Source organism: Castor canadensis, chromosome 17, assembly GCF_047511655.1.
Source record: "Castor canadensis chromosome 17, mCasCan1.hap1v2, whole genome shotgun sequence".
Classification (NCBI taxonomy): domain Eukaryota; kingdom Metazoa; phylum Chordata; class Mammalia; order Rodentia; family Castoridae; genus Castor; species Castor canadensis.
Genome location: NC_133402.1, coordinates 41,132,041 through 41,158,304, shown reverse-complemented (window position 1 = coordinate 41,158,304; position 26,264 = coordinate 41,132,041). Strand labels below are relative to the sequence as shown.

Here is a 26,264-nt window from a genome sequence, read left to right as displayed (position 1 = left end):
AGTTTCCAAGACTACCAGGAATATCCCAGGGAAAATGGCAAGATCCCAATGTCTCAGAGACACCTCTTCCCCACCACACTTTCCTTTACCTGCACCATGGAGCACTATGTTTTTGGTTTGGCTGTAAAACATAAGGTAGATTCCTGAAAAAGGCGCATCACGAAGGAGAGTTGCTGTCAGGCCACTGAAGAGGCCTCGGTGCCCTTCGCTGCGATAGATGCTCCTCAGGGCTGCGTAGATGCTCTCATAGCCGTATTTCCCACTCTGCAAAGGGAGCACAGTCTGACACAGAGGCTCTGCATTTGAATGTGACTCAAGCCAACTTCAGGTTACACAGCCATCACCAACGCACCAAGGGTTCCAGTTCACACATGGTTTGGCCTACTTGACCACATCCGACTCTAAGTTAGAAATAAATCAGGGGTTGACACAAGTGGTCACTACCCAAGAACCTAGAGGCTCTGTGTCCCATCCTGGAGTTCTAAAGCAGTCAGACTTACCTCATAACGGGTCTTAATCACTGTAATAGGTGACATGCAGATCCCTGCAACAGAGCGAGAGCCCATGCCCAAAATGACAGACTCCAGGGCAGTTGGGGGATGGCCTCGCAAGAAATACTGCTTTGAAGAGTAGAGGGTGCCAAAGTAGATTCCAACACCAGGGACGCATCTCACAATGGACTGCAGAAAAATCCAGAGAGAGGAACAATAAAAGCGAAGACCCAGTACTGTAAGATAGTCTTAGCTGGGTCTTCCCTAAACATCCCAAGATGATTTGCATGCAAGCAGCTTAACTTAAGATATGGAGACGACACCAGCAGGGAGCAAAGAGAGACAGACAATAAGACAGCTAACAAAGGGTATATTACAGAAGCGGTTACAGAAGCTATGGGCAACTGATCCCTCTGCAGAACTCTGGGAATCAGTGTACAGCACAGCTCAGTCACCCCTCTGCCTGAGTGGGGAGGGAAGTAAAATTTAAACATCAACTCCCAGTTTTCAGTGGTATAGGACTGCTATGCATTAATGCTTTGGTTCTTTCAACAGAGGGATTCCTTAGGGCCAGGAAAGGCCTTTGAGCTATGAAATATAGGTGTAGAGGTCCAGCCTGCTTTCACTGAAGTAGTAAGGGCACTGATACACTGACAGGCATGAGGTCAGCTTTTCCTGCTGTAGAAACTGTGCCACACTAACAAATCATACCTAGCATGTGATTTTTTTCCCTGACCCCTCAAATGGGAATCAATGACAGTCTAAGAGATAAGCAGGAAGTATAGAGGTCCCCTCTTATCTGTGGAGGGTAGGTTCAAAGATCCCCAGTGGACGCCTGCCTGATAGAGCAGACAATACCAAACCCTATGCTCAATATGCTTTTTCCTTTACTGCACATACGTACTATGATAAAACCTCATTTATAAACTAGGCACAGTAATGGGCAAGGGGTGCACATAGCATGGACATGCTGGACAAAGGGATGATTCACCTCCCAGGATGGATAGAGCAGGACAGCACAGGATTTCATTGCACTACTCAGGGAACAATTTAAAATTTATGAATTGGTTACCTCTGGACTTTTCCATTTAGTATTTTTGGGCTAGGACTAACTACAAGAAACTTAAACCATGGAATGTGACACTGTGGATAAGGGGGACTACTGTACCCCTGCCACTTCCACTTCTTTTGTATTCTTAGGAGTTAGTGAGATGAAAGAGAAATAACTGGTTATGAAAGGAGAGTGCTGCAAGAGAACCCTGACCCAGAAGGTAGCTTGCTTACAGGGGACATTCCTCTCCAAAGGCCCAAAAGACTCTCTGTGCGAACCACCTTTAAGAGTACAGCCAACATCCCAATGCGTCTGGACCTGAAGGCAGACAAAATAGAGACAGGGAAGGAAAAAAAAATCACTGAGACCACTTCCTCATAAAAGAAGTCACCAGACTACTTTGAATATACTCTCTTCTAAAAACAGAGGAATCTACAATGAATCTTAGAATTACACTTGGCTTCCCATGTACTCAATAGTTTGGTACGTTTATCCGTCTACTACACTCAAGCAATGCACAACCTCCTATTTTACGTACACTTTGATACTTCCCATAGTGCTGAGCTCCATATGAGGGCACAAAACAGTCATTTAAAACAGACATTATTTCCAGAAAACCACCCAGTAACCAGCATCATAAGCTAGCACAATAAAATACGAACTATCACCAAGGCAGATCTATGGAGCTGCTCAGGAAAGGGTCTCATTTAATTAACAAGAAACATCAGTACACACACACACATATTTTTTTCTCTCCCTTTCCACAGAGAAAAGTATATACAAAACACATAGCCCAACACTCAGGAGGCTAAGACAGGAGGATTGTGAGTTCAAGACCAGCCTGGGCTACACAGTAAAACCCTATCTCAAACAAGAAAAAAAAAAAAAAAAACCCACAAGGAAGTTAGGTATGGCTTATGCTTCCCTTTGAGTATCTGAAACAACGGAAGTTGATTTAACTGCTAAATATGCTCCTGTGTCTGAGAAGTGCTGAACCCAGTTCCTCCATGAAATGCTGGAGCAGGTCCTACCCCTGGTTTGAGGGTCGGAGAGTCTGCAGACGTGTTTTAAGGAGATCCAGAGGCTGGAAAAGGAGGGTAGAGCAGGTTCCACTGATAGAGCCACACAGGAAAGCCTTGATCACTGGATGTAACTGCAGAACAAGAGAACATTGTGTCAGCAGTTCTGTCTAGCAAGCCACACACACACCTTTCCCCCAACCTGGACCAGTCACTCACCTGTTGGTGCCTCATATTTTCTTATCTCAGAAAAAGAGAAAGTGTAGCCAGAAATTAACAACACTGGAATATTGTTGAGGACATTGTGCACTGCAAGATGTGTCTCTCTGGTCTTAGTATTTACTGCTAAGCATTTAGAAACCACTGAGCAACATGTCTATTTCCATGCCACTGATTGTACTTCCCTATTCTGACTTGAAAAGTTACTGATCATTTCTTTATGTCTGGAAAAGCAAAATCAATTGAGCATGGTGTTTTCACTCTAAATTTAGTTTCCAGGCTCTTTTGGCTGTAGGATCTGTAGGTATTTACAGAAACAATGCACCTTAAGCTCACCTAAAATGCATAAGAGGAGTGCCACTTCTGGTGAAATCTATGAGTTTCCTTTGTTTAAAACTTCCCCTGCTCCGATACCTCCCATCTCACTGGGACCTAAGCAGATCATAAATGGCTCTGCAAACCAGTAGTAGCCACTCCTGGGTTTCTTGCCTCTCCTTCAGTCCTTGCACTGTCACACACACTGGCTTATCTATGGGTACCATACTGCAGTATAGAACTAATTTATCTTCCTCAAGCACATCCTGAGAGCCTCAGCTCTCAGCACTGGTGCCACTATGACAGCAATGTCATTTTTCCAGGACCCTAGAATCACAAATGATGATGAAAAGGCACTTTTAAAAAGCCCCCTTCTCCAAACAAGACACTCGGCAAATTACACCTGACAAGACCTCTTTCCTCATTTATCTATTATTTTTATTTTTTTTAATAAATGATATACTGTAGGTCTAAAACTGTAATTACACATATTGAATAATTACTCATCAGGAACTAAGATGTCTGTAATTTGTGTCCTTGTTTCAGAGATGAGACATCAACCCAAATCCCATCAAATGAGCTTTATAACTAGAAGTACTTACCAGACTTGTGGAGGACTAAATCAGTTCATATAATTAAATCACTGGGCTTAGAACTTCCAAAAGGCCTAAACTATCAGTCAGTGCTTTGATAAGACAATAGGCAAAAACAAGTAGTATCCTGCTGAAACTGTCCTGAACTGTATCAGCAGCCAACTCCCTCTCCCCCAGAGATGCTGGCTTTTCTACTAACCAGTGTTCCCACGAGTGCTGTGCTTCTCAGCCTCACCAGACTTTGAAGAATGAACAAACCCAGCTTTGGGCTTCTCCCTTCCTTGGCCATCTCTCATCTGCCTTGGCTATGCTCCAAAGCCTTATCTTTCCACCTGATGCTACACCATCTCCACTCTCTCTTTGCCACTCACTCAGCCCCCCAGCTTGCCATCCAGCTACATCTCCTCCATTAAAGCGGCTCTGAGGACTCACCAAGGACCTGCCTACAAGGCCCACCTTCCTGCCTCTTTTTCTTACTTGGACTCTCAGGGCATTTGATAAAGATGACTACCTCTCTCGCAGCTTTGGTTTCTCTCCTCCTCCTTTCTGGCTACCCTTCCAGGTCTCCGTTTCCTCGGTCTGCTCTCATATGCTGCTGTTCCTCTTATCTCCCCTGTCTGCAGCCCTCTCAGGGAAGCCTCACCCACACCCATGTCTTCACACAGATGTGGGTCTTGCCCACACCTCCTGACACTTCCGCTATCCCAGAAGCTATTCCAGTGCCTCCTCCTTCCCTCAGTGGCTTGCCCCCAGGCACTTCAAACTCAACAGGTCCGAAATGGAAACTTGGTCAACAGTTCTCCACACATTTGTCTCTTTTATAATCCTCACTGGGACACACCAGTCATCAGTGTGGATACCCAGGAGACTTGTAAGGCTCACTCTGTCTGCTGCTTCCTGACCATGACTGTAGACTGATCTCTCAGTCTTTCTTGTCTGCCACTGTCAACCTAAATAGCAGAGAGACTGAAGAATAAGGAGTTTATTCAGGAATGAGAACGTGATTTGCGAATCTGAGATATATGTGCTGTAAAGGCTCACAGGCATATCTAAGGTTACTGCAGGGGAAGCTTTTAAAGTTGTTTTAAAACAAGAATCATGGGTCACAGAAGCTCAGTACAGAAGCTGGCATTTGCTCATTGGCAGTACTAGCTTTTATTGGTGAATTGTCTTCACAGAATGGACTGCAAAGCTACAAAAGCTGACCCTTTCATCCCAGGACATGTTAAACCACCCCCAGCTCCTTCAGACCCTTTGGTCCAGCATGGTTATAGTTACCTTCGGAGCAATTCTCCTAGGTGCTGCTTTTCAATGCTCCCATAAGTTATTGCACCTAATTTATTTGAAGGCTGCTGTCCTTCACTGCCACAACTCTGACTGCAGAAATTTTTTAATGTCTATTTTCACAGCAGTACAACAGTGATTGGACATATTACTGGCCCAATTAACATTTGCTGATAAACGAGTAGAGCCCATAACTTTTTAAATTCTGTGAATTCCCAGGTCTATTAACACACAGCAGAAGCTATATATAAACTAGTAAAAAAAACAAAAATAATAAAATAAAATCCAATAGGGGAAACAAAAGTAAAAAAGTAGGTAATCGAACGGACTTAAGACTTTGTCAATGGTGGGTAGCACATCATTTACAACCTCCCCCCCCTTTTTTTTTTTTTGGCAGCGCTGTTGGTTAATCCAGCGTATTGTGATGCAGGCGCTCTAACTACTGGGCTCCAACTCCAGCTCTTCAAAACGGGCTTAATTTTTAGAAAGAAACTCCAAGTTATTCAAGGTTATTCAAGAGATGTATAACTTAAATTTCTAGGGGTGAGAGGGGAAGGGCAAAAACAGAAAACAAACACAAAGGGAACGAGTAGCAGTTTGCGAAATGGTCCCACAAACAATTCCTGTTTCCCTTTAAAAAAAACCTATATCCAAGAAAATAAAAACTTATAATTTTTATTCTAAATCCAATTCGTATCCGAAGGCGAAAGTTGTAGGGTCAGAAGGAGAAAAAGGTTACCAGGTAGACCTCGGGAAGAAAGCTGCGGCCGCCGGGCCCAAGGCCTGCCCCAGCACGGGGCCGCGCCCCGCCTCCGCCAATGTCCATCAAGGACTGGGCGAGCGGCCCCGCCCCCGCCAGTGTCCATCAAGGACTGGGGAAGCGGCCCCGCCCCCGCCTCCGCCAATGTCCATCAAGGACTGGGCGAGCGGCCCCGCCCCCGCCCCACCAATGGCGACCCGGCACCCGACAGCGCAGGCAGAGCGGAGCGCAGGGGCGTGGCGTCGCGAGCGGGCGAATTCTCTACGTAGCAGCCGGCCGGTAGGCAGTGCCCAGGTGTCCCCTTGCCGACCGGCAGTTGTCCCTGTTCTCGCCGGTCGTGCGATGGCCGGAGCCCTTCCCATCACTCGGAGGAGCACCTATAGCTCGCCGGGATAACCCGACGCGTCGCCCAGCCACTGGAGGAATGGGGACCCGAGCTCTCTCCGCGAGCCCGCGGTCGCCAAGCCCTGCCTTCCCTTCTGCAGCTCCTCACCATGAGCGTTTCCACCGTGTCCCCGACATCTTGAGGAGGCAGCAGCGCCGGGTGCGCCTTCTGAATCATTGGTGAGGAGGCCCCCGTGAGCTCGGGACTCAGTGTGTCCCGCTGGGCGCGAGCCCCGGGCCTGGCGACTCCAGGGGAGGGCGCGGGGACGCCGGGCAACACGTGTAAGCCGAGGCCCAGGGACAAACGCGCCCCCGCGCACCCTCCGCTGGGGCGCCGCGCGCTCTTCACTTGCAGCGTACACCTGGCGGTTCTGGCTTCCGGTCCATCCCACCCCACCCCCCCGCCGCACGCCCGAGGGCAGTGGTTCCGTTTCCGGGGGAGGACAAAGCCGGAGGGACCTGATAAAGGCGTGGTTTCGCTTCCGGGTGGGCCTCTGGTGATGGCGCTCTTAGTGCCACCTGGTGGACACGCCCAGAACTGCCCAGGAGCTTTACTTGTGGCCATGAGCCTTCTGTGGCTACTGAGCACTTGAAATGCAACTTAACTTTAATTGTACCTAATTTTCATTCCGTTATCTTAAAAGTTGAAGTATTTTTCAGTGTTTTCCTGTTAAGCACAATATTTTTATACACATTTGCCTTTAAACACTCAAAAATAATATGTACTATATATGTAAATCACATACCAGACAACCAAGATTTATAAGATAAAATATCGCATTAATTAGGATCAAACTAAGGGCCTCAGGCTTACAGCAAGTGATAAGCCACACCACCAGCCCTTATTAGTAATTTTTAATATTTTTTACATGTTGAAATACTTCACATAGATTAGATGAACTATGTTATTAAAATTAATTTCACCTCTTTTTACTTATTTCTCAAGACTGGGGTTTTAACTCAGGACCTCACATATAAACCCTCTACCAGTCCTCTTTTTACTTTTTAAAATATGTCTACTAGAGCATTTAAAATTACAAATTGGGAGCCAGACTTGGTGACTCATGTTTATAATCCCAGCTACTTGGGAAGCAGAGATCAAGAAGTACCTCAGAAGCAAAAAGTTATCAAGACCCCCCCCATCTCAACTAACAAGCCGGTCATGATGAGTCATGTCTGTAATCCCATCTAAGCAGAAGGTATAAGTAGCATTGCACACTGAACCTGTCCCCTGACAAAAGTGAGATGCCCTATCTGAAAAAATGCCTAAAGCAAAAAAGTTCTGGGGGCATGGTTCGAGTGGTAGAGCTTGTGCCTAGCAAACATGAATTAGAACCCTAGTACCTCAAAAAATAAAAAATTACACATTGATTCCCATAACATTCTTTTTGGACAGTGCTGATTTAGTGGCTCATCTGCACTCTGCCAATAGCCTTTTTAGTCTCCTGACTTTCCACTATTCCTGTCTGTCTGATCCATGGAGAAGTATTACTGCTGGGCCCCTGACACCTGTTGAAAAACACAGGGGAGGTTGCCCTGGTCATCTGCAGAATAAAGTCTGAACTTCTAACAGCCTTCACTACTTTCCACCATCCACTCTTTTTTAAATTTTTTTTCTTTATTCATTTATTCAAATGTGCATACATTGTTTGGGCCATTTCTCCCCCCACCCCCACCCCCTCCATCTCCCCCCACACCCCTCGCTTCCAGGCAGAACCTGTTCTGCCCTTTTCTCCAATTTTGTTGAAGAGTAGACATAAGCAATAATAAGAAAGACATAGCGCTTTTGCTAGTTGAGATAAGGATAGCTATACAGAGAGATTCCTAGCATTGCTTCCATGCACATGTGTATTACAATCTGAATTGATTCATCTCTTCCTGACCTCTTCACTACTTCCCGGTCACCTTCCCATATTGACCTCTGTCACTTTAAGTTTACTGTATTACCTCCTCTGCAGTGGGGACATCAAACCACAAGTTTTGGGTTTCCTACCTTTCCCCATTCCTCCTGTATGTGCTCTCCCCTTAGCGTGTGACCCAAGTCCAACAACATTGCTGCCTTTGCCCTAGATCTAAAGACCGCATATGAGGGAGAACATATGATTTTTGGTCTTCTGAGAGCTCAGAATGATGTTCTCCAGTTCCATCCATTAACTTGCGAGTAATAAGATTTCATTCTCTTCATGGCTGAGTAAAATTCCATTGTGTATAAATACCACATTTTCTTAATCCATTCATCAGTAGTGCAGCATCCTGGCTGTTTCCATAATTTGGCTATTGTGAATAGCGCTGCAATAAACATAGGTGTGCAGGTGCCTCTGGAGTAACCTGAGTTGCATTCCTTTGGGTATTTCCCTAGGAGTGGAATTGCTGGATCATATGGCAGATCTATGTTTAGATTTTTTTTTTCAGAGTGGTTGTACTAGCTTGCATTCCCACCAGCAGTGTACAAGGGTTCCTTTTTCCCCACATCTTGCCAACACCTGTTGGTGGTGTTTTTGATGATAGCTATTCTAATGGGTGAAGTGGAAATTTAGTGTGGTTTTGATTTGCATTTTCTTTATGGCCAGAGACGGTGAGCATTTTTTCATGTGTCTTTTGGCCATTTGAATTTCTTCTTTTGAAAAGTTCTGTTTAGTTCACTTGCCCAGTTCTTTATTGGTTCATTGATTTGGGGAGAGTTTAGTTTTTTGAGCTCCCTGTATATTCTGGTTATCAGTCCTTTGATGTGTAGCTGGCAAATATTTTCTCCCACTCTGTGGGTGGTCTCTTCAGTTTAGAGACCATTTCTTTTGTTGTGCAGAAGCTTTTTAATTTTATGTAGTCCCATTTGTCCATCCTTTCTCTTAGTTGCTGAGCTACTGGGATTCTGTTGAGGAAGTCCTTGCTTGTACCTATTGCTTCCAGCATATTCCCTGCTCTTTCCAGTACTAACTTCAGAGTTTCGGGTGTGATATTAAGGTCCTTGATCCATTTTAAGTTGATACTAGTACAGGGTGATAAACATAGATCTAGTTTCAGTTTTTTGTAGGCAGATAACCACTTTTCACAGCAACATTTGTTGGAAAGGGTGTCTTTTCTCCATCGTATGTCTTTGGAGCCTTTGTCAAAAATAAAGTGGGCACAGCTATGTGGATTCATATCCAGGTCCCCTGTTCTGTTCCACTGGTCTTCATGTGTGTTTTTGTGCCAGTCCCATGCTGTTTTTATTGCTATTTCTTTGTAATATAGTTTGAAGTCAGGTATTGTGATACCTCCAGCATTGCTCTTTTTGCTGAGTATTGCCTTGGCTATTCGTGATGTCTTGTATTTCCAAATGAACTTTAGGGTAGATTTTTCAATCTCTGTGATGAATGTCATTGGGATTGTGATGGGAATTGCATTAAACAGGTAGATTGCTTTTGGTAGTATAGCCATTTTTACTATGTTGATTCTACCAATCCATGAGCATGGGAGATCATTCCACCTTCTGTGGTCTTCCTTGATCTCTTTCTTCAGGGATTTATAGTTCACCTTGTAGAGGTCATTCACATCCTTTGTTAAGTTTACTCCTAGGTATTTGTTGGAGCAAGCACTGGGACCGTGCCTGTGTGATTTGGCATCTGGCCTTGTGAGAAAGCTCTAAGGAACTGAGGCAAAGGTCTCAGAACCAGACGTCCAGAAAAACAACAGTGCTCAAGATTCCCCAGATGGTTTCATATCCTTCAGATGTAAATAAGAAGGTTATGCTGACCGTGTGCTTCTCCTGCTTCTCTGTTCCCATTTTAAAAGAAACATAACAAAGAGTTAATTTTAACTGTGCTTCCTTGTACTAACGTAACCTTGACATGTAATACTTGGCATGCTTTTTCTGACCAAATGCTCTCTGTGAAAGAGGCATTTATAAAAAGCAAAAGTGATCTTCATTAAAGTGGCTATTGAGCAAGATTCAGTAGTCCCCTCATCTTTTACAGCTCTGGTCACCCAGGTCCAGCCAATAAACAGCAAAAGGTATTTGATTTTTTTTTGAGGCTATTGTAAATGGAATTGTTTCTATATATTCTTTCTCAATTTGTTCATTATTGGTGTATAGAAAAGCTAATGATTTTGTATCCTTCCACCTTGCTTTAGCTGTTAATGGTGTCTAGGAATTTTGGGGTAGAATTTTTTGGGTCTTTAAGATATAGGATCATGTTGTCTGCAAATAGGATATTTTGACAGTTTCTTTACCCATTTGTATTCCTTTTATTTCTTCTTCTTGCCAAATTGCTCTGGCTAGGAATTCCAGTACTATGTTGAATAGGAGTGGGGATAGTGGGCACCCTTGTCTCATTCCTGATTTTAGGAGAAAATGTTTCAGTTTTTCTCCATTAAGTATGATGTTAGCTATAGGTTTGTCATATATAGCCTTTACAATGTTGAGGTACATTCCTTCTATTCCTAGTTTTCTTAGCACTTTTATCATGAAGTGCTATTGGATCTTATCAAAGGTGTTTTCTCCATCTATTGAGATGATCAAGTGGTTTTTGTCTTTGCTTCTATTAATGTGCTATATTACATTTGTAGGTTTGCATATGTTGAACCACCCTTGCATCCCTCGGATGAAGCTGACTTGGTCATGGTGAATGATCTTTCTGATATGTTGTTGGATTCAGTTTGCCATTATTTTATTGAGGATTTTTGCATCAATGTTCATTAAGGAGATTGGCCTATAGTTCTCCTTTTTGGAGGTGTCTTTGTCTGGTTTTGGGATGAGTGTAATACTGGCTTCATAAAATGAGTTAGGCAGTGTTCCTTCTCTTTCTATTTCATGGAACAGTTTAAGAAGGGTTGGTATTAGTTCTTTAAAGGTCTGATAGAATTTAGCCAAGAATCCATCAGGTCCTGGACTTTTCTTTTTTGGGAGACTCTTTATTGCTGCTTCAATTTCATTTTGTGTTATAGATCTATTCAGGTGATTAATATACTCTTGGTTCAATTTTGGGTGGCCATAAGTATCTAGAAATTTATCCATTTATTCAAGATTTTCAAATTTATTGAAATATAGGTTCTCAAAGTATCTCTGATGATTTCCTGAATTTTTCATGGTGTTTATTGTTAACTCCCCTTTTGCATTTCTGATTTTATTGATTTGGGTTTTTTCTGTCCTCATTTTAGTCAGGTTTGCCAGGGATCTGTCAATCTTATTTATGTTTTCAAATAACCAGCTTTTTGTTTCATTGATTCTTTGTATAGTTTTTTGGTTTGTTTGTTTGTATTTCATTAATTTTGGCCCTTTTTTTATCATTATTTCTCTCCTTCTGCTTGTTTTGGGTTTTGCTTGTTCTTGTTTTTCTAGGAGTTTGAGATGTAGCATTAGGTCATTGATTTGAGGTATTTCTGTCCTTTTAATATGTGCACCCATGGCTATAAACTTTCCTCTTAGGACTGCCTTTGCTGTGTCCCATAGGTTCCAGTAGGTCGTGTTTTCATTTTCATTAACTTCCAGGAACCTTTCAATTTCCTCTTTTATTTCATTGATGACCCACTGATCATTGAGCAATGTATTCAGCTTCCAATTGTTTGCATGTTTTTTACTTTGTTTCTGTTGTTGAGTTCTGGTTTTAATACATTGTGATCAGCTAGCATGCATGGAATTATTTCTGTTTTCTTATATTTGCTGAGGCTTGCTTTGTGCCCTAAAATATGATCAGTTTTGGAGAAAGTTCCATGGGCTTCTGAGAAGGATGTATATTGTGCGGAAGTTGGATGAAATATTCTGTAGCCATCAGCTAGGTCCTTTTGATCTATAATGTGATTTAATTCTAGAATTTCTTTATTGGTTTTTTGTTTGGATGACCTATCTATTGGCGATAGGGGGGGTATTAAAATCTCCCACTACCACTTTGTTGGAATCTATATATGCTTTTAGGTCCTTCAGAGTATGTTTGATGAAATTGGGTGCACTGATGTTGGGTGCATATAGGTTGATAATTGTTATTTCCTTTTGGTTATTTCTCCTTTTATTAGTATGGATAGTCCTTCTTTTTCTTGTTTGATCAATGTAAGTTTGAAGTCTACTTTGTCCGAGATAAGTATTGGTACTCCTGCCTGTTTTCGGGGGCCATTGGCTTGGTAAATCTTCTTCCAGCCTTTCACCCTATGCCAGTGCTTGTTTCTGTCAATGAGATGGGTCTCTGGTAAACAACAGATTGTTGGATCTTCCTTTTTAATCCAGTTTGCCAAACAGTGTCTTTTGATGGTGGAGTTAAGTCCGTTAGCATTCAGTGTTAATATTGATAGGTAATGTGGTGATTCCTGTCATTTAGTTGTTTTTGTTGTTTAAGGGTTTGATTGTGTGCTTCTGAATCAATGTTACTCTCTGATTCCTTGCCTTTTCTTCTCCTGTAGTTTGGTACTGCCTGTCTTTTCATGGTTTTGTTTGCTTTCATTTTCTGTGTGCAGAATTCCTTGAAGAATCTTTTGTAGTGGTGGCTTGGTGACCATATATTGTTTTAGTTTCTGTTTATTGTGGGATACTTTTATTGCTCCATCTATTTTGAATGATAGTTTTGCTGGGTAGAGTATCCTACAGTTGAAGTTGTTTTCATTCAGTGCCCAGAATACCTCACTCCATGCTCTTCTTGCTTTTAAGGTTTCTGTTGAGAAATCTGCTGTGATTTTGATGGGTTTACTTATTTGTATGTTATTTGTTTTTTCTCTTACAGCCTTCAATATTCTTCTATTCTCTGTGCTTGTTATTTTAATGATAATATGTCATGGAGTAGTTCTATTTTGCTCAAGTCTGTTTGGTGTCCTGGAGGCTTCCTGTACCTGAATGGGCATAGCTTTCTCTAGATTTGGGAAATTTTCTGTTATTATTTTGTTGATATATTACGAATCCCTTTTGCTTGCACATCTTCTCCCTCAATGCCCATGATTCTCAGGTTTGGTCTTTTGATTGAGTCAGTGAGTTCTTGCATATTCCTTTTGCAGGTCTTGAGTTGTTTGACTAATAGCTCTTCAGTTTTTCCTTTAATTTCCATTTCATCTTCAAGTTCTGAGATTCTGTCTTCCGTTTGTTCTAGTCTGCTGGAGTGGCCTTCGATTGTGTTTTGTATTTCTGTTTCATTCTTTTTCCTGAGGTTTTCCATATCATGGGTCACTTCCTCTTTAATATTGTCTATTTTTGTCTTTAATTCATCTATCTCTCTATTTATAGTGTTCTCTGTTTCACTTTGGTGTTTATTTAGGGCTCCTATGAGTTCATTTATTTGTTTCTGTGTCTTCTCAAATTCTTTATTTTTGGTGTCTTGAAATTTCTTGAGTGCCTCTTGTATGTTTTGGTTGACCATGTCTAGTAATATGTCCATGAAATTCTCAGTGATTACTTGCAGGATTTCTTCTTTGAGAGTGTTCTTGTGGGCATCGTTGGGTTCCTTGCCATCATTTATCTTTGTTTTGTTGGAGTCCGGAACTGGGTATCCATTTTCTTCATTTCCCTCTGAATCCTGTATTGAAGTATTTTTGGGGGGAGAATGGTTTCCATCCCTTTTTTGTCTTCCCATCACTCCACTTGGTACTGTGCAACTATGTTCTTGATAGGCTAGTTGGTGGTTTCAGTCACCTGTTTTCTTGCCCTTGGTTTAATTTTGTTTTGTGGCTGTATTGGGTTTTTAGCTAAGTGTATGTGTGGTATTTCTGTCCCTGGTCTGGGTGTAATTTAGTATCAACTAACTCACAATAGTTAAACTAACAAAACAAAACAAAAAACCCCATAGAAATCAATGGGGGGAGATGAACAAATAAACACAAACAAACAAGAATCAAAACAAACCAACAAATAAAAATTCCATGTTCAGGAACAATGGAATTTCAGTCTCAATTTAAGTTCTGGTGTTATGCCTCCAGCATCCAGTCCTGGTGTTGGTATTTAAGCCAAAGTTCTGTCGTAGTCTTGCCAGGTGGTTGGGTAGTGTTTTCTTCTGTCCTTCAGAGGCAGCTCTTTTGTCAGATCCTTCCTCAGTGAGGTATGGCAGTTTAAGTTTGTATGTTGTCCTCAAGTTCCGGAATCAGCTCTGTAGCCCACCAGCTGTCCTGCTTTGGAGTTGGGTTTTCACTGTGCTTGTTTACTGGGGGCTTGTTTCTTTGCCTCACCCCCTTTCTCTGGAGCAAGGTCAATGATCCATCAGCTGGCCCCCTGTTGTCAGCGTGTTGTGATGGTTTGCTGTTTATTTTTCAATTATGCAGTCGTCGTTTGACTTTGTCCACCATCCACTCTTTATCCAGGGAAAAAAAGAACAGAAAGTAGCAGATATTTAGGAAGGTGGCTTCATTCCCCTGCTGCTGGGCACAGGAACAGGCTATAATTGAGTACTTTGCTGCCATTTATTATAAGCTGCACAGTTCATTTTCTTTGTGCAATGGTTGATGACTACGCTGAAACTTCTTTTTAAAGGAAGACCTAATTTTTCCTCCCCTGTACAACAGGGATTCTTACATTTGAGAAATCATGATTTGGATATTAAAAGGTTTCTCTTGGCCCTCTTGGGGTAGCACATACAGTGAAAACCAGTGGCCCACCACTTCACTCTTGCGGGTGTCCCACGTGGCTCTGGGTCCAGAAGAAATGAGCCAAGAGTTTCAAGGAGTGGCAGCTGTCTCTCCTCCCTCCCCCATGGCCCTGTTCCTGCCACATCTGCATCCCCTTACCTTCCACCTCATGTTGGTGATCCTGTGAAATCAAAATTACCCATCAATAGTGAATGGGGGATTGGAGCAGTGCTTGAGGCAGGAATGAATTAATATCCTGCATCATGGTCATTCAGACCAAGGCACTAACACCAGACAAAGTGTCTCTGACTTATCTGAAGTCAGTGGGGTGTGACTTGGCTGTTATGACCTGTGACTCCCACCATGTACATGCTGAGTCCCTCAAAGGTCCAACATGGCCTTTGCTTTCTGGGTTGGATATTCAGGTCATGTGATGCTTTCACATTCTGGGGAGTATAGACACCCCTATCTAGCAAGAAATACAACAGACCCTTGGAATCCACAGGTGTATGGTTCCCAGGAGGACACCCTTGAGGAAAAACCATGTGCTCAGGATGCATAGTGTTCAGGACTCTAAAATGAATCACATTTACCTTTACTGTGTAGGCATCCATAGTGTGAAACCGCATGGAGCTGGCCACATTACTGTCACAAAAAATGGCTGTTGTGCACATGAATACTCACCAAAAACTAGATCTTATTTCATGCTGTTTTCTGAAATACTGCGGATGCCTGATTGATTTTTTCTATCACACTGCCCAACTTGCACTAAAGACTTGCTGCTTTTCTACAAATCCCAGATGTTCATTTATCACTTCAACTAAGCACATTCACTTTTATCTTGTTTTGGGAGCACCATTTGCTTCTTGGGAGACATTTTCATTTTTTAATTTTTAAGTTTTTATTAGCATTAATTGTACAAAGGGTTCTAATTGTGATACTTACCATATGCATTTATTGTACTTTGATCAATTTCACTCATCAATATTTCTTCTTCTTAACCCCCTACCATCCTCCCCACTCCTTTTTAACAATTTTTGGTGAGTTTCACTGTGCTATTTTCATACTTGTATAAGATGTACTTCTATAATATTTGTCCCTCTCCACTCCATCACCTTTTCCTTCCCCCTTCCTGGCAGGTAGATTTTTCCCAAAATGAAGGGCAGGAAAACACTCAGCAAATCACACAATTTAAATACAGCTCAAGACAGCACCAGACCAACCAAGAGCTTCTCCACATCTACCATGCTGCAATGTGCATGTAGGAATATATAAATTTTGTTTTTGAAATTTCTTTTGATTACTTCATTTATTTTTTTTAACCTCACTTGTTCAAAAGCAAGTGTAATAAGTCTGTGAACATAGTGGGCTTACCTTCCACATATATCAATTTGGATATGTGACCTTTTCTTAAAATTAATCACTAGCAAGATGCCAATGGCTCATTCCTGTAATCCTACGTACTTGGGAGGCTATGATCTGGAGGATGAAGTTTTGAGGCTAGCCCAGGCAAATAGTTTGTGAGACCCCCATCTCCAAAATAACCACAGCAAAATGGACTGAAGGCATCTTGCTTTGCAAGCAAGAAGCCTTGAATTCAAATCCAAGTCCTGCCAAAAATGAATAAATACATACAGAAAAGCAAAAACAAAAAATTTTATTCACTGTGAGGTTTGACATTGGAGGACTTTCTGCCATCTGCAGAGGAAAACTGGAGATGAATGGGAGAGACAGAATCTACTCCAACAGGGGCTCAGGTTCTTGTCCCTCCTCCTCAAGGTCACTTTATTTGGAAGAAGGTCACTGGAATGATGAACACAAAGGTAAGTCACCCCATGCTTCCAGGAAAACCAGCCCAGCAAGCTCTTTCTGCTTCTATAAATATCTAAGTATTTCTACAGATGCCAAAGCAATGAGCCCCCTTTGCCTTTTGGAAGCCAGTAGTGGGTGGAGGGGAGATGCCACGGACACTGCTGCTCTGCACTGGCTTTCTTTATAAATCTCTGTATGCCTGGGCTCTGGGAGAGGTCCTATGGACATCTTGTGATGGTCTGCAACCTACAACAGTCTGAAAGAACAGCCTGAAGGGCTCCAACAGCCCTGGTTTCAGCAGTGGGGAAAGCCATTTTGTGTGCCTGTCCCCAAGGTTGGGCTCAAACAGCAGGAAAAGGGAATTCTAGTGTCCTTACCAGAAGCTTCTGTATAGAGGCTGTTCCTGTCACTGCTTTGGGCTTCACAAGAGAGAAACACCTTTCTTCCCTCCATTCCAGTGATCCTTGCCTCTAGTCTCACCACCGAGCCCAGAATGAGTGGGCTACAAGAAAGCAGTGAGTGAGAGAGGCTTCCTGGCTTGTCTCTGAGGGAGGGGTGGGCGATTGTGGGGGTGGCATGTGTCCCTGCCAGAATGAGGTCCTCAGATTCTGCTCTAAGGGCTGAGATGACAGAGGTAATGGAAGAAAGGTGAGCCCTAAAACAAGCCCAGATGGTGTGGTCCTGTGTTTTATCATCACATGGAAGCCACAGATCACTCCACCAACATTTTGACACACCAGTTCCCTATCTGCTGGACAAATCAAACTCCTGTTCTTTTTCTGTTATCTTCCAAACTGGAAACATACACAACATTCTGGCCAAACGTTTATAAACATAGCACTTATCTTCTGGTCACAGTTCTCCCAGAACCTTGACCCAGTCTTCCTTTCCTGGACATATCTCCATATTCTCCTAGAGGTGTCTGCTGAGGAAAAAAGGGGTACTATGGCCAATTAGAAAGCTTCACATCCCCAAGCTGGGGGCCAGTAGCTCACATCTGTAATCCTAGATTCTTCTGAGGCTGAGATTGGGAGGATCAAGTTTCCAGAGCAGCCAAGGCAAAAATTTAGTGAGACCCCCATCTCAACAGAAAAGGCTGGATTTGGTGGTTCACACCTGTCATCCCAGCAGATGCTGGAATCATCAATAAGAGGATTGTGGTCCCGGCTGGCCTGGGCAAAAAGTGAGACCCTATCTCCAAAGTAACCAAAGCAAAAAGGGCTAGGGGCATGGCTCAAGCAGTAAAGCACCTGTCTAGCAAACAAAAAGTTCTGAGTTCAAACCCTGGTACTGTCAAAAAAAAAAAGTTTAGATTGGTCCATGTGAAAATCACAACTAGAAACTCCTCTTTGCTATCAGGACAATTGCTTGATTTACCATCATAACACGTGGAGTGACCCAATACCATCCTCCTCCTAACTAGAACCAGGCAAGGAAGCAGACCTCTTGAAGGTGATGGTCATCGTCCCTGTAAAGACTGCATTAGCACTTCTGTATGCTGTCATGAAAAATGTGGAGTCTATCATGGTCCCCAGTGCACCACCGTGGACAATCCTATAAGGCCAGATGAAAGGAGAAAAGGAAGAAACAGTCACTATACTGGTGAGATGCTGGTGAAGGGTCCCTGTCAACCAGGACCAGGTCCTGTTTCACTCAGTGTGGAGCAGAGAAATGAGGAAAACACAAATGCCAAGGTAAAACAAGCAATGTTGTCTACGGTGAGTTGTACCTGCTCAGAACTGGGAAAGCCCTCTGCCCCAGCATCAGCCTCAGTCTCAAATTCTGAGGAATCTGTATTCTCTTCTGGGTTAGTTTCAGATGGCAGTAGAATGGTACAGTGAAAGCAACAGGAAGAAAGACCTAACACTGAATCCTACCTCTCTAACCATGTGACCTCAGTCACACCACCACTTGGGGCACCTGTTTCTTCATCTATTAAATAGAGAAAGGTAATATAAGACTTCCTATGACCATTACATTAACATAGCTAGGACTGGGAAGGGGGTGCAGCTCAGAAGTAGAGCACTTAACCTAGCATATATGACGTCCTGGGTTTTATCCCCAGCATGGCAAAAATTAAATTAATATGGAAAAAAATGAACATAGCCAAAAGGTCTAGTATATGGCAGCCACTAAACAAGAATACTTTCTCCCCCTTCTCATTTCTAAAGTCACTTCAGTTCAGGGGAGTGAATATCAGGAAAGAAGAATTCCCCAAGTAGGGAGAGGCCACACCTCAGCTGGGTACTGGGAGGAGTTCCCTACTTAGGAAGTCAGTGGAGCTAGACATGTCTCCACTGCACTATAGTAACCAAAACCCTGTGGGAAGCAGCCATGGACCCACCAGCTGGCCTCTCACCTCATTTTCTGCTCTTTGACCAAGTACAAGCCCATCTGAGCTGCTAGCTGGGATGACCATCTGTGTCTTACCCCAGCAGCCCTTCCAGGAAGGGCCCAGGCTGGAACAAGCATACACATTTCTTCTCTGAGTCATTGTGGAAGATGACGTACTCAAAGCCGAGTCTCTCCATCTCTATTATCCTGAGAAAGAGGTGGCTTTTTTCTGTCATTTGGAGAAAAGGGTCATATCAGTTAGAGGGGACTCAGGTGGCACAGGTCTCCAGGGCAGAAAGTACCTGACCACAGGGGTGTCCTGGGGAAGCCCTCATTCCTCAGGATTCCCCGTGTGCTCTCTTGAAGAAGAGCAGCTTCCAGGGAGCTGGAGAGATGGCAGGGTGAATGGTCGGATTTGCAGGACTCTGGGGACCCAAAGTCAAAAGACACGGTCTTTTCCTGCCTCTTCCTTCTCAGCTCACAGCCCCTCCATGCCTACCTCTCTTGTGTTCTCCAGGCTCTCCCTCTTTCATGTGCCATATCCAATTGCCTGCCATTTCTTTTCCATCCATTCTTTACCCATTCAGACTTCCAGCTCAAGTTGACCACTAGGGGGAACATGTGGCCAGTCCACAACAGTCTGTCTCCTGACACCAGAGTGAAGGCACTGCCCTCCTTCATCCTGCACCTTCCTGGTCCACCCAGGTGGACCATCTGGTCCTCCAGGTGGGCAGGCATGAGGTATAATGGGTTGCCAGGAGTAACTGCCAGGACTGGAGAGAGAACAGGAACTCCTGAGTCTGCTCCAGCCTCTGCCCAAACCTCACCAGGTCACTTCTCTAGGCATTCCTTGGTTTTCTCACTTATAACTTGAGGTTGAACTATGTGGACTCTGAGTTGTTTTCCTGGCCTAATGTCACACAAATCTGGGATCAACATGACCACCCTGGTCCTGACTCTCAGGCTAATGCAAGCCTCACCGGACACACAGGAGATGGGCTGGGGCACAGAGTACCTCTGTACATTACAGAAGCTCAGTTTGGCCAATGGCTCTGTATTATTTATAGTCCTGCTCTCCTCCCCGCTCCAGAGTTCAAATTAAGCATTCCTGAAGTGAAGGTGGGGTTTAACATACCAGGGGCAGCCTTAGCAATCTTTGCCAGTTCTGCTTCTTTAAGGAGATGCTCAGAATTCTGGTAACTAGCAATCTTAGCCAGGTCTGCTTCTTTAAGGAGATTCTCAGAATTCTGGTAATTTGGAAGTCTTGTCCATGGCCTGTCCCTGGTCTTCTCCATGAGCTCATTATACAGTTGCATCATGACAGGGCTCCAACTGGCGTTAGGAAGGGAATAATCCTTTAGGTTGGACTGGAGGGAGCTGCTGCTTGAGATCTACAAAAGCACAGAGGCAGCAGACTGTGCCCAAAATTATTTCAATCTGACTCATTCAGTCAAGCATTTACTAACTAGAAGGGCCTGTTTTCACCAGGCAGAGCACACAAATAAATGGTCAGAGGTGAGAGAGAGAGCATGTTAGATTCCAGAGCTGTGCAGGTGGAGATGTCTAGTGGGAGAAAAGGAATAGCAAGAGAGAAAGACTGGGGGCCTGACAGCCATGGTAAAGAATCTTTGCTATCCTGAAGAGTTTTAAGCAAGAGAGTGAACGGTCAGATTTGCAGGATTCTGGGGACCCAAAGTCTAAAGACACAGTCTTTTCCTGCCTCTTCTGAGCTCACAGCCCCTCCATGCCTACCTCTCCTGTGTTCTCCAGGCTCTCCTGATTTTCCAAGACTCTTCTGAATACACCTAGGCTAAATATCTAGTTTTGGTGGTGGTGGTGATGGTGGTTTGTTTTTGGCGGTACCAGGGTTTGAACTCAGGGCCTTACATTTGCTGAGCAGGTACTCTACCACTTGAGTTACTCCAAAAACCCAATATCTAGTTTTTTGTGCCTTCTTGCTGTCCTATAGAGGCAGGCTAGAGTTAGGGAAAGTTTGGGGCTCACAGAAAATATATGACTTAATATTGTGTGTGTGTGTGTTTGCAGGTGCCTCACCCAGTGATGGCTCAACCATCCTCACCTGGGGGGGCACCTATTCCCCCCCTCCCCACTCATTGATTATTGGATGGGAATCAGCTGATTCCTCCCTTCCCCTAGGTTAGCATACGTTTTAAAAGCACCGGGAGAAGCTCTCCTCTCCGCCCCCCCCTCCCACCTCTCTGTCTCCCTCCTTCCCTTCCTTCCTCTCCCCCCACCAACTTTTAATAAACTCCATTTATACCCACAAGTCCCACCATGGATTCTTCCTGGGACACAAAGAATTTGGAAGTCTTCTGATTGAAGACTGCACAGTGGTGCTGCTAACACTGTCACAATTGAACACTCTGCCAGGGACTTTTTTTTGGCAGACAGAATGGGATTGGGTCCAGGTTGCTAGCCCTCTCAGGAACTTTGGATAACTTTTTTTAATGACAAGATCTGCTTGTACCTTCTACCTGGCTGTTGTTTGCAGCCAGATCAGTTCTCCCTGTGCTTGTTGCGGTGGCTCATTTTTCTGCTGCATGAATCTGGTTTGCTCCCAATCGCTGTGCATGCCCTTACTATTTACACAGATGCTGAGAAATTGATTCTTAAGTTATGTTCAGACAGGCTCTTATGCAGGGATGGATAAAAACTCTAGCACCAAGGAATAATCACCCATCCCTACTATCCAACTGGAGGGGGCTCTGCTTTTGTGAGCATTTGAATTCAAGTCTACAAAACTGCTTACAGTTAATACTCTGCACTTCCTGCCATGTGTCGCTTAAATGCTGTGAGCATCAGTTTTCCAATCTGTAAAATAGGAATAACACCGCCTGTCCAGCAGGTTGCTGTGACGACTGCATGAGAGGATGATAGATGAATACACCTGGCCAAAGCAAACATTTCAAGATGTCATTTTCATCTGGGTCCTAAAGGAAGAATCTCCCCTTCCCCAGCTGGGTCTCAAGGAGTTCTTTCTTAGCACTCTTCATATTAGATCCTGGACTCAAGTCTTTTTGGAATGAGGTTACCAATGAAAATATGAAAGGTGGGACATCCAATTGATGTATTTAATTTATATATAATTCACTGTTAATTTCACCTACTATATTTTTTTGACCTGGAAATATCTCATTTTAATGTAATCATTGCTTTTCCTCCAGCCTCCACTGCTCAGATTTTCTTGCCCCAATTCTGCTCACTCTGCACATTGGCCACCCAACTTTCTTACATCAGAATTGGTCAGCAGGAATTACAGGGTGGCCTCAGAGTCAATAAGAGCAGAAGGCTCAGAAGATACTGTCTCTAGTTTTGAGGCAGGCTACAGTTAGGGAAAGTTTGGAACTCATAGAAAATATATGACTTCATATTGTATTTCAGATTGAATATTCCTCTCCTTCTCTGAGCCTTCTATTCAGTTGCAAATGTGTGTAGGTTATCCGCACCCTAGCTCAGGGACAACTCAAACCACACTAATCTAGACCGGGGACCACCCATGCCCCTCCCCACTCATTGATTATTGGTTGGGAATCACCAGGTTCTTTGCTTCCCATAGGTTATCGTAAGTTTTAAAAGCACCTGAAAAAGAGAAACATGCTCTCTCTGCTTCCAGCTTCCACCTGTGCTCACCATGCTCTCTTTTGTAATTCCCTTCCCTAACTTTTAATAAACTCCATTTACACCCATGTGTCCTGCCATGTCCTGTGTGGACACAAAGGATTTGGAAATCTTCTGATCACAGACTATACCATTGCTGTTAACAGTTTCATTTTGAGTGCCCAGCCCTCTAAACATCCAAGTAAAGGGAGCACCTTTTAAGAATCTGGAGACCATTCTGCCCACAGCTGCTATGGCCAGAAGCAGACCAGTTCATATCTAAGGCCACTTTCGTTCATTTTGGGAGTCTCTGCTGCTTGACATCTGGTCATCAGGATACTCACAGAGGTGGGCTGGACTGGCATCCAGACTGACCCCATTGGCTGGTCCTGGCCAGTCAGGGCTTGGAGGAGGGGTGTTGCTTGTCTGTACCCCACCAGCCATCTGAGACCTCTTTGCAGCATGGTGCCCTTCTGAGGGCTGCCACCTGAACCTCCATGTTTAAAGGCTATCATGAGGCTCTGCCCCAGCCAATCAGAGTTCAACTTTGTTTCCTAGGGACAAAGAGAGGAAAAGCAGCAAAGTCCTTTCCCTTTCCTCTCACCAGGCAAACAGTGAGGAGTGCAACTAGAAGGGACACTAAGTAATCATGCATAGTAAATGACAAATACGTTGATATTTAGAGTGGCTGGAAGCATTTTTTTAATTGAGTCAACTAAGATTATGTAATCCTTGTTGTGTAATGTATGATTGTTTTCCTGAAACAATTGGATCAATCTTACAGTATTTTGCTGGCCAAAGGTTACTGAGTGATTAACAATGACCAGGAACCAGAGTGAACACCTTCAATTGGTGACTTGAGGGCAAATGGCTCTAAACACCTCGCCCTAGTTCTTCACTATCTTGATGGGTCCAACCAATATTAATTAAGCACAAGTTAGGTGTCAGGGACCATTCCAGGCTCTGGGGATGTGGCCATTCACAAAACTAATGGAGTTTATATCCAGTAGGCAAAGACATGACACTGATTGTTGTCCTTTCCATATTCTAGGCACAGTTCTAAATGTTTACACTGATTTATCTCTTTTAATACTTATATGATCTCATATTTAGTCCAAATGCAAATTTTGCCAGTTGTCCCAAAACTGTTCTTCATGCATTTTCTCCCTGATCCAGAATCCAATTTCAGTGACTTGTCATGCCTCTTTAGTTTCCTTTAATTGGAACAGCTCTTTAGCCTTCACTTGACAGATATGTTTTTAACATACTCACATATACACACAGATGCCCAGGAATGAGCTCCAATTCTCTCTCCTGCAGGACTAGTGGTTTGCTAGTCAGTGAGCAGTAGGTGGCGCTAGAACACAACCTCTTCATCCTGGGATACCCTCTAACATGGGCCAGAGGGGTGCTTTTTTGCCACCCCCACTTGACACATAAGGAAATGGAAGCATAAAACAGTTGAAATAAGTTGTCCCAAGTTTTATAGCTAGTAAAAAGTTATATGCTACTTATTTCATTATATTAATAATAACCTTTGTATATTTACAGGTTACAGATGGGGCATGGAGGACAGATACCATCGTCACCATCATCCTCATCAATGACTGCTCTGAGACTCAGGAAGTTCAGGTTGGCTCATACAGGAAGGAGCGGGGCCAGGACCTGTCTTCCAATGTCCCCTAAGGAAAGTGTGACGTTGCTCAACATCCAGGATTCATCTTACTTCAGAAGTATTAGGTACCCTAAATGATTTCTGCAGGGGTCAGAGAGAGAAGAGTCCTGGCAATCAACAGTCTGGCAAAAGGCAGAGGAAACCCTTCTTAAAATCTCACACCAGTTGCAGAACTGGTCCAATCTATTGCACCCAGCATGGTGCCTGTCTCATGGGGTTGACTGCATCAGGGTCACATCCTCCAGAGCACAGCCAAGCAGTAGGATAGCCAGGCTGAGAAGCACATGGCATGTGTTAGCCAATGCAGGAGTTAAGGTGGAAAAGCCTGTGACTCTGGAGACATCCTCCTGGGGATTCCAGTTTGGCAGTATGCTGGCAGCCAATTCATGTTTTTTCTCACCAAATAAAATTTTATTGCTATCCTGTCACTAATAGCCCCAAATCATAAAGTAATAGTCAATTATTGGATTTCTTCCTCAGATTAGAATTTTAAGTGAAATGTTTGACATCAGGAATTTTATTCATTATATTGAAACTCAAGTAATTTTATGTAACTAATCATCTTGAAGGAGTCTTTTTAGATCATGAGCACCAAGATTGAAGTAGTAATAGTCTCCCAACAAATGAAAGCCCAGAACTGAATAGATTCGTAGCCAAATTCTATCAGATCTTTAAAGAAGAATTACCACCAATGCTCCTCAAACTATTCTATAAAATAGAAAGGGAAGGAATGTTATCAAACTCATTTGGTGAAGACAGGGTAAGGACAGATAAGGACACAACAACAAAAAGAATAGACCAGTTTCCGGGTGAGCATAGTTGCAAATTTTCTTAACAAAATACTTGAAAATCAAATTCAGCAACATATTAAAAAAGATCCTCTACCAAGATCAAGTTGATTTCATTCTAGGGATGCAAGAATGGTCCAACATATGCAACTCAATAAACATAATACAGAACGTACACAGAATAAAGGACAAAAAATCAATTCCAAGTAGATCAAAGACCTTAACATAAAATCCAAAACTTTGAAACTCCTACAGGGAAATACAGGAAAAAGGAAATAGGTATAGGCAAAGACTTTCTGAATAGAAATTTAATAGCTCAGGAAATAAGAGCAAGAATTGACAAATGGAATTGCATCAGATGAAAAAGTTTCTGCACAGCAAAGGAAACAATTGCCAGAGTGAAGAGACAGTCTATAGGATGGGAAATAATTGTCAGCTATTTGTCTGACAAGGGGTTAATATCACCAATATATAAAGAGCTCAGAGAATTAAACACCAAAAGAACAAATAATCCTATAACAAATGAGTAAATGAAAAGACAGTTCTCAAAAGAAGAAATGCACTCAGTGATATGATTCCAGTTGATCCTTCTGACTCACCTCTGTGGGCTCAATAGCAGGGAGATGAAGAGGACAGTGACTGAGAGACCAAGGGGAAAAAAAGAAGAGATACAAACGCCAATAAATATATGAAAGAATGTTCAGCATTTTTAGTCACCAAGGAAATGCAAATTAAAACTACATTGAGGTTCCACTAACCTCAGTCAGAAAAGCCATCATCAATGAAACAACAAATGAGGATGCAGGAGAAAAATGAACCCTCATACACTGTTGGTGTGAATGGAAATTAGTGTAAACACTATGGAACTCTGTATGAAGGCTCCTTAAAAAACTAAAAATTGAATGAACATATGACCCTGCTACACCACTCCTAGGCATATACCCAAAGAAATCAGTCAGCCCACAAAAGAGACCCTACACACTCATGTTTATTGTGCTACAATTTATAATAGCCAACTTAGGGAATCAGCCTAGGTGCTCAGCAACAGCTGAATGGATAAAGAAATTGTGGTATAGATATATACTATTATTTGGCCATAAAGAAGAATGAAGTTATGTTCTTTGCAGGAAAATAGATGGAACTAGAAATCATCATGTTAAATGAAATAAGCTAGACTGAGAAGGACAAATACCACATTTTCTCTCATATGCAGAATCTAGACCTAAAAACCAATCAACCAACAGACAAAAAGACATGAATGCACAAAGGGAATTATTTGCTATTTGGAGGAAGCTAGTGGGAGGGTGAAGGGAGACTATGGAGAATAATGGGGGGTAAATATGATTGAAGTACATTGTATACATGTATGAAAATGTTATAATAAAATACATTATTTTATAAAATAAGAAA

At 43.0% G+C, this 26,264-nt stretch overlaps 1 protein-coding gene, 1 long non-coding RNA gene and 1 other non-coding gene across 8 annotated transcripts in view; 2 read left to right on the top strand and 1 right to left on the bottom strand.

The window, feature by feature from the left end:
• The window catches only part of Slc25a38 (solute carrier family 25 member 38), a 10,996-nt gene extending 4,482 nt beyond the window's left edge, over positions 1–6,514 (bottom strand). The window contains exons 1-5 of one of the 4 annotated variants that reach the window (XM_020178452.2): positions 6,226–6,514; positions 2,574–2,695; positions 1,776–1,860; positions 501–680; positions 90–264 (exon numbers count right to left, since the gene is read on the bottom strand). In XM_020178452.2, the coding sequence (XP_020034041.2) occupies positions 90–264; positions 501–680; positions 1,776–1,860; positions 2,574–2,695; positions 6,226–6,294 (631 nt within the window). In that variant the 5' untranslated portion in view covers positions 6,295–6,514. Of the gene's footprint in view, positions 1–89; positions 265–500; positions 681–1,775; positions 1,861–2,573; positions 2,696–2,780; positions 5,619–5,711; positions 5,813–6,225 lie in introns of those variants that run through there. The other 3 variants (XM_074060037.1, XM_074060035.1, XM_074060036.1) reach the window with 3 other exon arrangements.
• Positions 5,918–26,264, top strand: LOC109695734 (uncharacterized). 3 transcript variants are annotated; one of them, XR_012443256.1, is made up of 4 exons: positions 5,918–6,296; positions 16,332–16,450; positions 17,863–18,157; positions 23,943–26,264. It is a non-coding gene; the product is annotated as an uncharacterized lncRNA (long non-coding RNA). The 3 variants fall into 3 exon arrangements; XR_002213248.2 differs by lacking the exon at positions 16,332–16,450; XR_012443255.1 differs by lacking the exons at positions 16,332–16,450; positions 17,863–18,157.
• On the top strand, positions 25,416–25,501 carry LOC141418687 (small nucleolar RNA SNORD62). The gene has a single exon (XR_012443345.1). It is a non-coding gene; the product is annotated as a small nucleolar RNA SNORD62 (small nucleolar RNA).